The sequence below is a fragment of the Coregonus lavaretus genome, assembly GCF_964263955.1.
Source record: "Coregonus lavaretus genome assembly, chromosome: 26".
Taxonomy (NCBI): domain Eukaryota; kingdom Metazoa; phylum Chordata; class Actinopteri; order Salmoniformes; family Salmonidae; genus Coregonus; species Coregonus lavaretus.
Genome location: NC_140013.1, coordinates 20,772,771 through 20,789,206, shown reverse-complemented (window position 1 = coordinate 20,789,206; position 16,436 = coordinate 20,772,771). Strand labels below are relative to the sequence as shown.

The 16,436-nt window shown below is 43.6% G+C and overlaps 1 protein-coding gene across 1 annotated transcript; it reads right to left on the bottom strand.

Annotated features, from left to right (window-relative positions):
• Positions 1–883: 883 nt before the first annotated feature.
• Positions 884–11,866, bottom strand: LOC311101931 (uncharacterized protein; the record flags this gene model as incomplete). Its single annotated transcript, XM_084143174.1, has 4 exons — positions 884–1,698; positions 5,527–5,574; positions 7,774–7,931; positions 11,844–11,866. 4 exons carry the CDS (start codon positions 11,864–11,866, stop codon positions 884–886), a joined length of 1,044 nt encoding a protein of 347 aa, XP_083999300.1.
• Between the last annotated feature and the right edge of the window lie 4,570 nt (positions 11,867–16,436).

Here is a 16,436-nt window from a genome sequence, read left to right as displayed (position 1 = left end):
CTCCGTCTATTTTCCCTAAGGTGTTTTTTTTAAACTCAGAGGCACAATATATTTGAAACCCACTAAGATCTGTGTGTGAGGCCAGTGGAATACTGTGACTTTCAATTATTGTATAACATATATAGTGTGCTTTAGGCATACCTATTGTATGACCAATGGAATAAAGAAAGATTCAGTGGGATATGACGGCATGACTACACCTCTTGGCCCTGTGGGACCTTTTCCAGTGAAGGCCACCGATGCAGATCTAAAAGATCAATAGTGTTCACAGCAAGGACATACACAGATGCTCAGACACTACCCAACTGTGACTCAGTGCAACAGAGGTCAGAAAATGTTTTCTACAAGGGCAATCCAGGGTTGATTTATGGTTGGCCCTAAAACGACACAGAAGGTTAAGGTAAATGCACAGTAGGTGCTGTGGTCTATGGCTACAGGCCATAGGTTAAACTAACCTCCACAAAGGATGCCACACTCGAATAAGGCCCCATAATAACGTTATATAGAGCAACGCCAGTGTAATTGACGTGAAGTGATTAGCAACAACAACCTCATTGTGTGTTCGTACACTTGGAAGTTTGGGTTAATTCAGTTTATGTCAATATGTATAATTATAAAAAGTGTTCATCATAGCAATTCATCTAAATACCAGTAATTAGAGTTAATAGGATTATAATCAACAATGCTAAATTAATCTCAGTATCAATTCGATCAAGGTGCAGGACAATGGTCAATTTACAGTATTAATAAAATCAGATAGTCATAGTGATTATGAGGATAGCGATGATGATGATGATGATGATGACAATGATTATGATGATAGTGATGATGATGATGCTAGTGATGATGCATTTCTAGGGATGGTCACAGTGTGGCTGGTTATTCAGCCTTGGTTTGAGCAGCCAGCAGGTGGCGCTCTGGCCGTGGCTGCCAGTCTGGGAGGAGCGCCATCCTGGGGCTCCATGGGCCCCTCTCCACCCCCCTCCTCCTCCCCTCTTTCCCCCACCAGAGGAGGCTGTCTGTGGGCCGGGAAGTGGGAATGCCTGGCCCTGGACATGTGGTGCCTGCGGTGAGGGTGGAGGAACAGCGCTGGGTCAGGCATGGCGGTGGGCTCTGCGGGACCCGTCACCCTCTCCTGGGGGACACACTCCCTGGCCCTCTCCGCCCGGAGATGGTGCCCTGACGTGGTCCTGCAGCCCCTGCGTTTAGGCTTGACCACAGGGGAGGCTATGGCGGAGCTGGCGTTGGAGGCATTGGAGAAACCGGAGGGCGACTGAGGAGAAAAGGGAGAAAAGGTGGCGGTGTCCCACTCGGCTGCTTGGCTGTACTGGAGCCCAGGGGGTTTCCCATGACGACGATCCCTATTCTCCTGGTTCTCCCTGAGTGCCTGCTGCCTCTGCTGCAGCCGCTGGTGGTGGAGTTTCTGGCGGGCGGCGTGCAGCTGGAAGGAGAGGTAGGCTGCCGCCTCGGTCTGCTTCTGCAGCTCTGTGTTGAGCACCGTGGAGCTTTGGCTGCGGCGCTTCAGCTCGTCCAGGAAGCGGCGCTCCTTCTCCTTGAGGTTAGCCCGCAGCGTGCCTACCAGCGCCCCCTTGTGAGTCAGCTCCTTACGCAGCTCTCCCAGGGTGCACTGCTGCTCGGCCAGGCGATCTTCGACCTCCAGACAGCGGGCCTCCAACTGCTCCTCCTCCTCCGCCAGGTCTGAGGACGAACACACGAACACACAAGCAGATAAGCACACAAAAGTTAAATAGTAAGGACGCATCAGAGATTCACAGACAGATAGCTAACATTCAGACAGAAAAACAAGCCTTAAATGCGGCTGCCAGGATTTACATTAAGGTCAGTGTGTATTTGGCATCTATTACTCATGCTGACATATTGACCACACAGATAACTCCTCCTAACCCCATCCCCCAACCTCCTGGACATCTGGACATAGGACCAGAGAACAGAGCATAGAGCACATACAGAACGATAACACACTGCCTGGATATGATCCAGTCAGTCAAATGGATATGGAATTAGGTAATGTGACCAGCGCTGGCTGCTTTCAATCACCAATTTGGCCTCAAAGCACATTTTTGGATAATCTGGCAGATAGGAAATGGTATGTGGGTTTAGGGATTGCCTGGACAAAGGCAGAAGACTGAGCACATATGGGGAAAGGATTAAAGAGCCATTGAGCAAATCCCTGCCAGTATCCACCACCCAATCTCTACCAGCAACGGCATGGCCACTGGCAGGGTGTGCCATCTGCTGCCACTTACCCACTATAGAGAGAGAGTGAAGAGAGCAGACTGGCTCACATGCAGTGGTGGTGTGATGGGAGGGGAAGGAAGGTGATTGTTTTGGTGGGTTGGTGGCCGATATAACATTCAATGTAGTAACATACTGATAGCCCCCTCAACCCAATAATACCTACTTTCCCAGCGGACAAAATTGGCTGCACTGATGTCATCATTACACCAGGAATTGGCTGTGATAACGTCACTGTATCCAGTTTTAACCGCTAGTGTCACGATCGTTATAGGAACCGGACCAAGGCGCAGCGTGGTAGGCGTACATCTTTTAATGAGTACTTTACACCAACAACAAAACGATACGTGAAGTCTAAAGGTTCACCAACACAAACCTATACAGAACAAGATCCCACAATCAACTGTGCAAAACAGGCTGCCTAAGTATGGTACCCAATCAGAGACAAGGAGAATCAGCTGCCTCTGATTGGGAACCACCCTGGCCAACATAGATCTAAACGATCTAGAATAAACACATAGAACAACTAAACATAGGAACTAACACCCTGGCTCAACATTAAAGAGTCCCCAGAGCCAGGGCGTGACAGCTAGTCTAAAATCAGTGTACAAAATTTGCTGCGCTTTTGGAGCAAAGTCAAAGCTACAGTACTCCATCACAGTGAAATCCTCCAATAGGAATGGGGGTTTAAAAAAGCCTTAGTCAGACCTAGCTGTAGCTGTACTGTAGCTGTGCCTTTGGGCTGAGGCTGCCGAGCTCAGACAGCTGTGCCTTTGGGCTGAGGCTGCCGAGCTCAGACAGCTGTGCCAGGGGAGAGGGATTACACCACAGCCTCTGGTACGCTGGTTGACCCAAGAATTAGGTCAAAGAAGACGGATGGGAAGAGAGAATCCCACAAAAAGAGGAGCAAAAGGTGCTGTGATTAGTTGAAACTTTGATGTGAAATCATTGTAAAATTATCAGTAGGGATGTTCGTTAGGCCTATATTAGGATTGCTACATTACGTTTAGAATAGGAGGAACCTGATATCCATATACAGTTGAAGTTTACATACACTTAGGTTGGAGTCATCAAAACTTGTTTTTCAACCACTCCACAAATTTCTTGTTAACAAACTATAGTTTTGGCAAGTCGGTTAGGACATCTACTTTGTGCATGACACAAGTAATTTTTCCAGCAATTGTTTACAGACAGATTATTTCACTTATAATTCACTGTATCACAATTCCAGTGGGTCAGAAGTTTACATACACTGAGTTGACTGTGGCTTTAAACAGCTTGGAAAATTCCAGAAAACGAAGCCACTGTTCCAAAACCGCCACAAAAAAGCCAGACTACGGTTTGCAACTGCACATGGGGACAAAGATCGTACTTTTTGGAGAAATGTCCTCTGGTCTGATGAAACAAAAATAGAACTGTTTGGCCATAATGACCATCGTTATGTTTGGAGGAAAAAGTGGGTAGCTTGCAAGCCGAAGAACACCATCCCAACCGTGAAGCACGGGGGTGGCAGCATCATGCTGTGGGGGTGCTTTGCTGCAGGAGGGACTGGTGCACTTCACAAAATAGGTGGCATCATGAGGAAGGAAAATTATGTGGATATATTGAAGCAACATCTCAAGACATCAGTCAGGAAGTTAAAGCTTGGTCGCAAATGGGTCTTCCAAATGGACAATGACCCCAAGCATACTTCCAAAGTTGTGGCAAAATGGCTTAAGGACAACAAAGTCAAGGTATTGGAGTGGCCATCACAAAGCCCTGACCTCAATCCTATAGAACATTTGTGGGCAGAAGTGAAAAAGCGTGTGCGAGCAAGGCGGCCTACAAACCTGACTCAGTTACACCAGCTCTGTCAGGAGGAATGGGCCAAAATTCACCCAATTTATTGTGGGAAGCTTGTGGAAGGCTACCTGAAACGTTTGACCCACGTTAAATAATTTAAAGGGAACGCTACCAAATACTAATTGAGTGTATGTAAACTTCTGACCCACTGGGAATGTGATGAAAGAAATACAAGCTGAAATAAATAATTATCTCTACTATTATTCTGACATTTCACATTCTTAAAATAAAGTGGTGATCCTAACTGACCTAAGACAGGGAATGTTTACTATGATTAAATGTCAGGAATTGTGAAAAACAGAGTTTAATTTATTTGGCTAAGGTGTATGTAAACTTCAGACTTCAACTGTAAGTAGCCCTTCCTTTCTCTATCTCCTTTCTCACCCTCCTCTCTTTCTCTTGTTCTTCTCTCCTCTCATCACGTTTAATCCCTCTCTCTGTACCAGTCTCTCTCATCCTGTACCTGTTTCTCCATCCCTCTGTCTACATTCTTCTCTCGATCCCAATCTCTATTTTACAGATTTGTCTTTCTACTTATCTGTTTCTCCCCTCCCACCCTTCACTACTTGCACCCCTCCTCCCCTCCTCCCCTTCCTCCGTCTCTTTCCCTCCCTCCCCCTCTCTCTGAGTACCCCCTTTCTCCTTCTCTTTCCCTCCCTCCCCCTCTTCTCTTTCCCCTTCCCCTTCCTCCGTCTCTTTCTACATCTCTGTTTCTCCCCTCCCGCCCTTCACTCCTTGCACTCCCTCCCCCCCTTGCTCATTATCTTTCCCTCCCTCCTCCTCTCTCTGGGAACCCCAGCTCTCTCCTGGGTGTAGTTCTCCCTGGTCTCTGTCTAACTGTCGCCCACTACACCAGGGTGGTGAGGTCATGTTCCAAATATAGAAAATGCAGTGTAATCTAATCTCCATTTCTCCCTCCTTTCCCCTCCCCTCCTTCTCTCTCTCTCTCTCTCTCTCTCTCTCTCTCTCTCTCTCTCTCTCTCTCTCTCTCTCTCTCTCTTTACCACTTTATCTCTCCCTCTCTCTTACTGTCCCTCTAACACTTTCTTGTGCCCCCCTAACTGTACCATCCTCCCCACTCCCTGCCTTCCTCCCTTGTCCCTCCATCTCTCTGTCTCAGCAAACAGACTGTAATTGGATCCCTCCACCATGGCGCAGAGGAACATGAGAGGGGAGGAAAAATGGATGGATCAATTTGCGAGGATGGAGGAGTGGGGACTGTGGTGGAGAGATAGAGCGAAGGATGGCCTGCTCTGGAAAAATAGGGGTGTCCTGATGAGTTATAATTGGCTGCAGATGGGCATGACCCCCCCATCTCCTCCTTTCTTTCTCTCCACCACCCTTTCCCTCCCACCCCCTCTGTCTCTGTAATTATCTAAGATAAGATTTTAGCATAATGTCAATTTTGTAGAGAGACACAGAACTTACCCAGTTCACTCTTGCCTGGAGGCTTCACATTCAGCTCACATGTCAACTCTGAGAAAACAGACAAGAAATTAGAAATCAGTGAGACAGAAATGAGTAATATGAGTAAGTCTAGGAGACAAATAGATAGATTTCAGGAATTTACATAAATAATAAATAGAAAGGAAAGCATTCAATCTGATGTGTCTCATTGAAAGACTCTAAATGCTAATGCTAATCGAAACTAGGGATTAATATTTCCCAAAAATCTACAGAGTGTCAATACCAGGAATAATTCATATTTATCCTGAGAGTCCCGGGAAATACAGCAGAAATTGGAAGTGCCCATAAAAGCCGCGGGAAGTAGGGGTGCTGAGGGTGTGCAGCACTAAAAAAAAGATTTACAAAATTGTGCACTAGGCCTTTATTACTCCTGTATGAGCGGAGCAAAATACTTGTCGACAGAATATTTCCTCAGCACTCATATGGACAGTAAGTATGCTAGGCTATGAGACTGCGCAGAGAAGCAGGGGAAATGTTATTGCGGTATTTTGACATGTATAGGCGAGACGTGCTTTGATAATGCAACCTATGGATTACAGAATACATTTAGGAATTTTCATGCGAGACAGGAGTCAGGATTTTAGGTTTCAGTGGGATTGGGACTGGATAGGAAAATAGCCTAGGCTCTAGGACAGGATAATTTTCCTAATGCATCTCTGAATTGTTAACAGACTTCATATCTGTGACAGAGATGCCTATGTAGTAAAATGTGTATAGGCCTATCAAATCTGTGACTGTCTGAAGATTCACAATGAGAGCGCAAAGAGGCACACATTATTTTATAGTCTATAGGCCTACTGTAGGGGTTTCCTGTAGGTCAGTGTGGTTAACTGCATTCAGGTCGGTGTGCAGTCCGGCAGTGTCAATTATGCGTGCACTTTGAATTTATAGTGACTTTGTGTGAAATAAATGCGCTAGGCTAAAGGTTTCCATGTGACAACTTGTTTGGATAATGTGCCATTTTTTTCTAATCTGATATTGCGCATGTGTAGGGCCTGCATTAGTGCCAACATTGGGGCACAATGTTGTAATTTCCTGGGTCTTTCATTACATTCTTTCGGGAAATGTGAAGTATTCCCGGGATCCCTGTTACCCATGTTAATCCTTAATCATAACTGTAGTGCTGTTGAAGCAGTGAATGTCCAATCTGTTTGTTTGCGTCTAGTCTGTCAATTAACTTGATTGCAGACAGTTCAGAGAGACGTGATTAGGGCCTTGTGTAGACTGGACAAACAGTAATCACATTGAGTTAAACTGATTATGTTTAGCTGGGTGGACTCTAAGCACTTCTCCAGTCAGCACAGACAGACGCCATGCTTGGGTTGCCCTCAAGGACAAACACTAAAATATACGGTACAGTATTTATTTTCTTTCCCTGTCTATTCCCTCTCACTCGCCTGCTGGGATGAATAGACAGTTTACCTCCCAAAATAAGCACAGTAAATCCTTTAACCTATCACCCTCCTTTGCCTGCTCAGAAAAGCCCATCAACCCCCACAGAGAGAGAGAGAGAGAGAAAAAGAGAGGAGGGAGAGAGAGAGAACGAAAGACAGAAAGAGAAAGGAAGGACAAAAGAGAAAGAGGAGGATGGATAGATGAACCCAAGCAGAGAGGATGACTCCAGAGGGGGAATCAGACCCCCTGACTGCCAGGAACAGGAAGGTATTAATCTGTGGTTCCCTTTCATGGAAACCCTGGCTGTAGTGGGGGAGGATTCACTGAGGTAAACCTGCTCTGTTCAAGTTAAAGTTAATAGTCCCAAGAAAACAAATTGATTGCGCTGACAGACTAGTACAGTAGGCTACATTGAGTTTGTATCTAAGCTTTGAAGGCTTTAGCATCTTTGCTGTGTATGGGCCTAGTCTGTCAGTCAAACCACAACAACATGTGGTGATGCCCTTTAACTGAACAGTAGGAGAGCTGAGTGCAGAGAAGAAGAGAGGAAGAGAAGGGATGCATCCATAGGGATGCTTCATTGCCTTCTTGGCTACATCTTGTTCTGCAGTGAGGTCTGCCTCTGCTTGACTTGGCAGTAGCGCTGTTGTTGTAAAGAGGGTCACTGTCTACTCCACTAGTCTAATTTGATCTGTGTGTGTGTGTGTTTGTGCGCACGTGTGCATACGGTGTGTGTGTGTGTGTGTGTGTGTGTGTGTGTGTGTGTGTGTGTGTGTGTGTGTGTGTGTGTGTGTGTGTGATGTATAGACTCACCGGTGCATCGTTTCTGCAAGGACAGGATCTCCTGGTGTAGGCCATGCAGTAGGGTGAGATGTTCCTGTCTGAGAAACACTGTACTCCTCTCAACACTCTCCATCTGCATGTCCAAGGTGGAGCCTGTATGTTCCATGATGACACACCTGTCCTGCACCCTGCACAGAGAACGGGGTCAGAGGGCGTTAATATACATTATACCTGCATGTGTATAAGTATCACTTTCCTGCTACTAATGATGAACAATAACAAAAGGAAGTATTCCAGATGTGTGTGTGTGTGTGTGTGTGTGTGTGTGTGTGTGTGTGTGTGTGTGTGTGTGTGTAATGATGCATTTGCAGTATCTTTCCCTTTTCTTTATTGACCTTCACTGTAGGTTAATTATTTAATCTTAATTTACAATGCAGGTTAGAATATCACCTGACATACATTTTCAATAAGCATTACAACAAGAGAAACACGGAAGTCTTCATTTATTCTAAGATAAATAAAAAACCAACACTGATTGATGATGGTGATGTCAGGTAAGATAAAGTGTGTTTGAGTTCACCATTAAGGTCATGCAGTAAAAGGTTCATTGATCACCCAATAGAGAGATGGAAGAAACCAACGCAATAGGTAGGTTACAGTATGTTGACAGTTCTAGTACCAGTATAATTCAATTTTACAGTAGATTACTACATGCCTACAATACACTCAATATATGTGGCAATGTTATGAAAATGATCCATGCTTACCGTGCTATTTTAGATAATGTTGAACGGAGTCCCACAGAATTACGATATGAAATTCATAAGTGCTATAAACAAGTCCTTTGATCCATACATGATTGTTTTCCAGGAATGTTCCAAACCCATTTAGGCTATTCGTCCAATAATTGAGCTCAAGCCAACCTTATTTGCAGGCGACAACGTTTTTTAAAGAACGAAAGATGACGAATCAATCAATGATAGCCTTTATACAGAAACAATTGCAGATCAGCGACGCATCGCACAACCGTCCTGGGAGGCTACAACAGGATAAATATGTCTTCGTTACTGCCGCACCATCTCGCTGCGTCAGTCACAGTTATTGCCAAAATACTCATAACAAGGTCACCATAAACAAGTAGATTGTAGCCTACATCTGTGTAACGTATGGTAACGGAGAGCGATACATTTCGACAGGAGCAGCATCTCTCTCCTGCATCGTCCGTTGGGTTGCGCTGGTTGAGCTGGTACAGTAGTCTACTGTCGTATGATGAAAACAAGACTTCATGACCGGAACACGCGAGATGATCGTACGACTCGAATGCAGCTTATTGGAAGGAGTGGCCGTACCCAATATCGACTTTTGCCAGGATCGATATAGCAGTAGTCCGAAGGCAGAGACAGGACAGGAGCGTCTTTATTATGAATATTAAAATGACTGTACTTTTGGTTAGACAAATGTTGGAGTGGCACCAAAGCTTGTTTATTCCAGCCAGGGTTCCTACGATATCATATTGGCTACTTTGAGAATATGCACGGCAAATAACGGGCTCAATTTCAGCACCATGGACAGGGACATTTCTCTTGACATGCGTCCCCCTGGAGACAACCTGACATAGGCCTAATGCCAGTAATTTCAGACCTGATGGGGGGTGGCAATGTCTTGCTAGGCTTGATGGACAGGCCTAGCTGTTCTGTCTATAGGGAAATTATCTACGTTTAAAAAAAAAATTAAACATTTGGCACAATGATCAATTGGCGAAGAATTAAGACTGCCAATCATTGATATTCAACCTGGTCTCAGAGCATTTAGTATTAGTCTGTACGTTAATCCGAGACAGTCCATTTAGTATGATACAGTATGTTACGTTTCGTATGGTATGTATTAATTTGTGGATGTCCATCACCCATTATGCAAAATGTACAATGTGTTATGAATTTTCTAAATGTATGATATCTTACGAATTCTAGCTAGGTGGCTAGTAGCTAAGGTTAGCTAGCTGGCTAACGTTAGCTAGGCTAGGAGTTAGGGTTAAGGTTAGGGTTAAGTTTATAGGTTAGGTTCAAGGGTAAAGGTTAGGGTTAGGGGAAGGGTTAGTTAAAAGGGTTAAGGTTAGGGTTAGGGTTAGGGAAGGCTTAGCTAACATGGGAAGTAGTTGCAAAGTAGCTTAAAATGAGTAAGTAGCTGAAAAGTTGCTAATTAGCTAATATGCTAAAGTTGTCCGTGATCAGATTCAAACTCGCAACCTTTGTTCGCGTTATACGCCCACCTACCCCGACCAACCAACGTACTTTTGTTTTTGCCTTAAGTAACCATATGTCTTATGTAACCATACCAAATGTAACATATCATACTAATTTGAGTGTCACATATTTACATTTACTATGTTACGTCTAGTCTATGAGACCAGGCGGTTGTTCTGATCTGTCCTCTCATCAAGGTTATGGCAAAGATGACCACAGATGGTATCTAGATGCATGGGACAATTTGACCAAACAGTGTGGACCTCAACCTCCTCTGACCGGCTGAAGAGGCGAAAATGGCGTTCAGTATGGTCCTTCACCACTTCTACCGTGAGACCTGAGTCCGAGCCAGCAACCTGTACACAGCATCCAGTCAAAGCTATCAACTGCTTGTTCTCTCATGCCTTTTCTCTCAGGAGTGCGACAGGAGTCCACGTGGAGTGAGCATGGAGAGAGATCCGTTCCAAACTTCTCTCATGTTGCTGGTTGGCAAATGGACAAGACATAATGGACTGTAAAGGACAGGGGCGGCTCAGGTGAGAGACATTATCATGGGCCATCCACTTTGAACATTTGTGCCATTGGGAAAATGAAGTGTGAAGCTATAAAGAAACACCAGAAGATTGAATGCCGGGGAGGGAGGGGGTTGGTCAACTGTGCCCATAATTGATTTGGACTTGTCCAAAGTTCTTTATTTGGGGTATCAAGTTGATTGTAGAGGTCTACACACTGCGAAATGTATAGTAATTTAGACAAAAAATGCATTGAGGTACTGATCTGTAATTATAACCGTGATGAGAAAGTTAATGCTAGAATTATGGATAATTATACTGTATGTTCATGTAAATTCTGCTAGTGCCGATGTGTGCTAAGTTGAGGGTTTTAACTCTGAGTGATGGAACCAACGTGAATCACTGAGCAATGTCATTCTAAATTCGGGTTGGATAATTAATTGGGTTTTAATTATGATTTGGAAACTGAATGATTTCCCTGACCTATTCCTTATTACATCTCTGATGATAAGGACCTCAATCCTGAGCATAAGGACCCAGATGTGGAGCTCATGTTCCACACTGTGTGTGCCAAGTGCCCAGAGAGGGGTCTCTGTCACAGGAAGGATTCTAAACGTGATGATTGTCCTATTTGCTGTAATGCAGCTTGTGTATGATGTTAACTGTGTATTTTTTGTTGTTGTCATTTAGCAGACGCTCTTATCCAGAGCGACTTACAGTTAGTGAGTGCATACATTATTTTTAATATATTCTTTCATACCCCCCGTGGGAATCGAACCCACAACCCTGGCGTTGCAAACGCCATGCTCTACCAACTGAGCTACATCCCTGCCGGCCATTCCCTCCCCTACCCTGGATAACGCTGGGCCAATTGTGCGCCACCCCATGGTTCTCCCGGTCGCGGCCAGCTACGACAGAGCCTGGATTCGAACCAGGATCTCTAGTGGCACAGCTAGTGGCACAGCCTTAGACCACTGCGCCACTCAGGAGTTTATGGGTTTGATTATTTTCCAGATTGACTGGGTTTTGAAAAATAAGGTATTAAACTCAAAGGAAGTTTGTTTACCATGGATGAAATGTCAGGCACAAGAAGGAAGTATTTTGTTAGTTTGAATGTATGCTTAACAATAATTATGTAATGCTTGAACCCTTACATTTTTATAGAAGAAACTGTGTTTCTTAAGAGGGGTATGTGAGAGAGAACATGTGTATTAGCATTACTTTAAGGTTAATATAAATGATAGGTGTGTACAGTCCTGTTACTCTGGTTGTGTAAGTTGCTGTTTTAACATATCTCTGTACCTGGTCCACCACGGCTGTGCACATCTCGTGTTCTTACCCTCACCCTCTGTACTCTGAAACTTGCATGTTCGGATACAAGGTATCTCTGTTCCGAACGAAGTCTCTTCTTATCCTCTATTCTAAGAACAAACAGTTCTTAATACTTGCAAGAGAACACAGAGGACAGAATATTTGGCCACCTCATCCGGTAGATATCGGTTGGTTCGACACATTGAGAAAGTTGTGGTGGAACCAGCCATGACTAAGCATTTATAGGTCTACTATATAAGACCTCTGTTTATCTCTGTATGTCAGAGCTCTCGGTCCAACGCTCAAGAGTGTTGGGTCGGCCAGCCTCATTATTGCAGAGCACTCTATTCACTTGTGTGTGTGTGGTGACCTGCTCCCGTATTAATACATTTGGAATAAAGTAATATCCTGATTGGTGATTGACGACACACATTATCTACTCAGGGGGAAAGGCAGATAGTCTTAAACATATACAGGTAACTGCCAAAATAATGGAAACACTTGAGTAAATGAAAAGGAAAGGAGAGGGAAAGGGGGATACCTAGTCAGTTGGACAACTGAATGCATTCAACTGAAATGTGTCTTCCGCATTTAACCCAACCCCTCTGAATCAGAGAGCGATACAATGTACAGAACCAGTCAAAAGTTTGGACAAACCTACTCATTCAAGGGTTTTTCTTTATTTTTTACTATTTTCTACATTGTAGAATAATAGTGAAGACATCAAAACTATGAAATAACACATATGGAATCATGTAGCAACCCAAAAAGTGTTAAACAAATCAAAATATATTTTATATTTGAGTTTCTTCAAAGTAGCCACCCTTTGCCTTGATGACAGCTTTGCACTCTCTTGGCATTCTCTCAACCAGCTTCAAGTTTGAATACATTGACCATGCTGTCAATCCAGCATGATTTCTGCCGCGTTCAAAACAACTGGAAACTCGGAACTGGGAAATCTCAGACTTCAGTGAGTTCAAAACAACTGGGAACAAGGAAAAAAATGCGTTTTGAACGGTCATCCAACTCGGAATTCCAAGTCGGGAACTCAGGCCTCTTTCTAGAGCTCCGACCTGAAGATCACTGATGTCCTGTTTTCATGACTGTAGTATGATTTTTATTTTTATTTTTATGTATGCACTCACTAACTGTAAGTCGCTCTGGATAAGAGCGTCTGCTAAATGACTAAAATGTAAAAATGTAATGATTCTACCTTGTTTTTTCCAAGTTCCCAGTTGTCTTGAAAGCACCATAAATCCAGAGAATGACAGATTTAGATGACAAAATGTGCCCACAAGAAGGACCACCGCGCCTCCTTCTTGTTCAAGTGAGCACAGCACAACAAGGTGAGTCCAAAAATGTATTGTATGCTGCTGCATAAATGATGTAATATGCCAGGGAGATATGTCTACTGTAGCTAAGAAAGTAATACTAAGTGTATGTTGTGTAGTAAGCTGTTAGTAGCCCATGTGCCTCACCCTAATCATTTGGTCTATTTTCCCCTCTTTATTTTGCCTACTGTTCTGACTTGGTAGTGCACATGTAGCCTATAGCCTGTTTTAGAGAAATGTAATTATCGAATATTGTAAGAGCTTTCATTGTCTGCTTATATGCCCCCTTTATTTATCCTACGGTTCTGACTTGGTGTACAGGGAGAATACTGTAAGAACGGCCCATGTTCTGAATTTGGTTGCTGTGCATTTCAAAAGTGCTGAACAAATAGTTATATTGACTACGTCCGTCCAAGCTTGCTCATTAATGTCATAATCGAAATTACGGATTGCCTCTTATCTGCTCGTCGTCCCCTTATGCCATAGTTTGTACGTCTCAATTGTCAGTAGAAACCACATTTGTTTAAGCAAGCCAAATCAGCTATGTTTTTTTTAAAGGCAGTAATTAGGCTGAATTAACTGTTTCGCTGCCAGACAAGGCTCTGCTGATAGCCAGGTGTAGCTGTGGTAAGGATTCACTCCATGGTGGTGAAAAGAAAGCTCTGCTGTTGGTACAGCTTTATGTAGGCCCTAACAGTTTGTGGGCACCATTTGTCACCGTTATAGTGCAATTAATTTGAGGCTGTGTTTACATCCTAGAAAGAAGTAGGCCATTGGCTGCCTTCATCACATTTTACATTATTATTATTATTATTTAATTTTTTTACAATTTAGCAGACACTCTTATCCAGAGCAATTTACAGTTATTGCATTCATCTGAAGATAGATAGGTTGGACAACCACATATCACAGTCATATTAAGTTCATTTTTCCTCAATAAAGTAGCTATGAGCAAAGTCAGCGCTAGTAAGGTGGAAAAAAGTCAAGTGCGAGTGTTAGTTCACGAGGGGGGGGGGGGGGGGGGGGGTGGATTGCAGTGGGATTATTTGAGATAGATACTCTTTCAAGAGGTAGAGTTTCAGTTGTTTTCGGAACATGGGCATAGACTGCTGTCCTAGCTTCATATGGAAGCTGCTTCCACCATTGGGGTGCCAGGACAGAGAAGTGCTTGGACTGGGCTGAGCAGGAGGGCCAAGAGACCAGAGTTGGCAGAACGGAGTGCAGGGTTTGAGCATAGTCTGAAGTTAGGGAGAGGCAGTTCTTCTTGCTGCTCCGTAGGCAATACCATGGTCTTGTAGTGGAGGGGTATGTATGCGAGTTCTGATTGGTTCCAAGTTTAGCAGTTTGGCAAATTTGCCTGAGCAGAGTGTTGAAATATACATATTAGAAAATGTGCAAGAATTGAAGGTGCCAACACATAAGAATGTTTTACAGTTCATATACAAAAGATCAGCTCCTCCCTCGACGGGGATCGACCAATTTCACGTTTTTCGGCATTGGCACACCACTTATGCAACATGTTAGGATTGTCGCATCCTCTATTACCAAAGTTACACCATGTGGTTACAAAAGACTACAACAATATACAGACACTTACCAACCAACTAGGCCACAATGGTACTTTACAATTATAATGGCAAATAGCAATAACAGTATGTCATTTCTGGTATCGTATCATTACAAAACAGGACACATGATCCGCAATATAAAGCTCACAAGTTAATGCAAGTACTTCAGATATCACCACCACAACCAAAGGTTAAGCTGCTCGAAAATAAACAAAAATAATACATGCATACACGTGGCGAGCTAGTGAAGTTCATTCAAGAGTCTTATCGCAATAAAGGCAACTTTTGAACGGAAACAAATCATGACTGTTTTTATAGAATAGTTTTCAGCCCTTCATTGACTGTCTGTTGTTAGGGAGGTCTATTCAAGCAGCTGAAACGCGCTTGTTAATTATTCTTTGCTTATTAGCTTCATATCAAACATCATTAATGTATTTTCATTGTTGATAGCAGTACAGTATAGCAGTGTGTTGCCGTTGGTAGGGTCATCTAATTTTGCTATTCTAATCATATTATTCCATCAAGAATTGGTCAAGTAGAATTACTGCTTGGCTGGAAACAGTCCTTGCAGGGTAAGACTGCCCACTACTGCAATAGTGGTTGTATTTGGTCAGAGAGCAAAATAATTAACAGGCAAATAAGAATAAGCTCTCTTTTCAAAAGACCTTCATGGATGTTCAAGACTCAAGGAAATAGAAAAAAAACTCAATGGTAAAACAAACACCACAATGCCCAACAGCTTATACACCATATACTGTAGATACCACTATCAATCCATATATCTCCAATATAACCAACAATTCTTCAAAAGGGATATACAATATTATTCAAAGGGAAACTGTGTTCATTAACCAGATTTATAATTTTATTCATCCTTGATAATTAATCCACAACTTTTCTCGAGTACAAATAAATTAGAAATATATATATTAAAAAAACAACAACATAGAAATACATCTTCTTATAAAACCTTCAGCTCAATATTACCGATGGTCTGTAATATTATGATGGACACTAGGTAGAAGTTGCCCTTCTAGGCACTGATCCAGGATATGGGACAGGTGAACTGATATTGGATCTGTGCCTAAATGGGCAACTTCTACCTAGAGCAGGGATGGGCAACTCCAGTCTTCGGGGGCCGGAGTGGTGTCACACTTTTCCCCCCATCGCTAGCAAACACAGCTGATTAAACTAACTGCATTCTGAACTGAAGATCATGATTAGTTGATTACTGGAGTCAGGCGTGTTAGCTGGGGGAAAAGTGTGGCACCAATCAGGCTCCCTAGGACTGGAGTTGCCCATCCCTGCTCTATGTAGAAGTTGCACTTTTAGGCACAGATCCAGGATCAGTTCAGCTGTCCCATATCCTTCCTTAAAGAAGGATATGGGACAGGTGAACTGATCCTGGATTTGTTGCCCAGCCCTTACCTAGATTATGAATCTAAGGAGTGTTCTGCCTCCTTCAGGCCAACTCTGTAATGACACTTCAATGACCACCACCCCATGTCAGTCATCAGACGCCAGTCTAATGGCCTGTGGGGCTGGATGTCATTAGTGATGTCATTAGCTGGTGGGCATGGGAAGAGCTAGCTCTCTCGGTTGTCATGGTGACTGTGTGGACTTAGTATTGAGAGGTACACTCTTGACTTAATGAGCAAGCTCCAAATGGTCTAACATAGCAGCTGTTGCCTCTGTGTGTGTGTGTGTGTGTGTGTGTGTGAGGGAGAG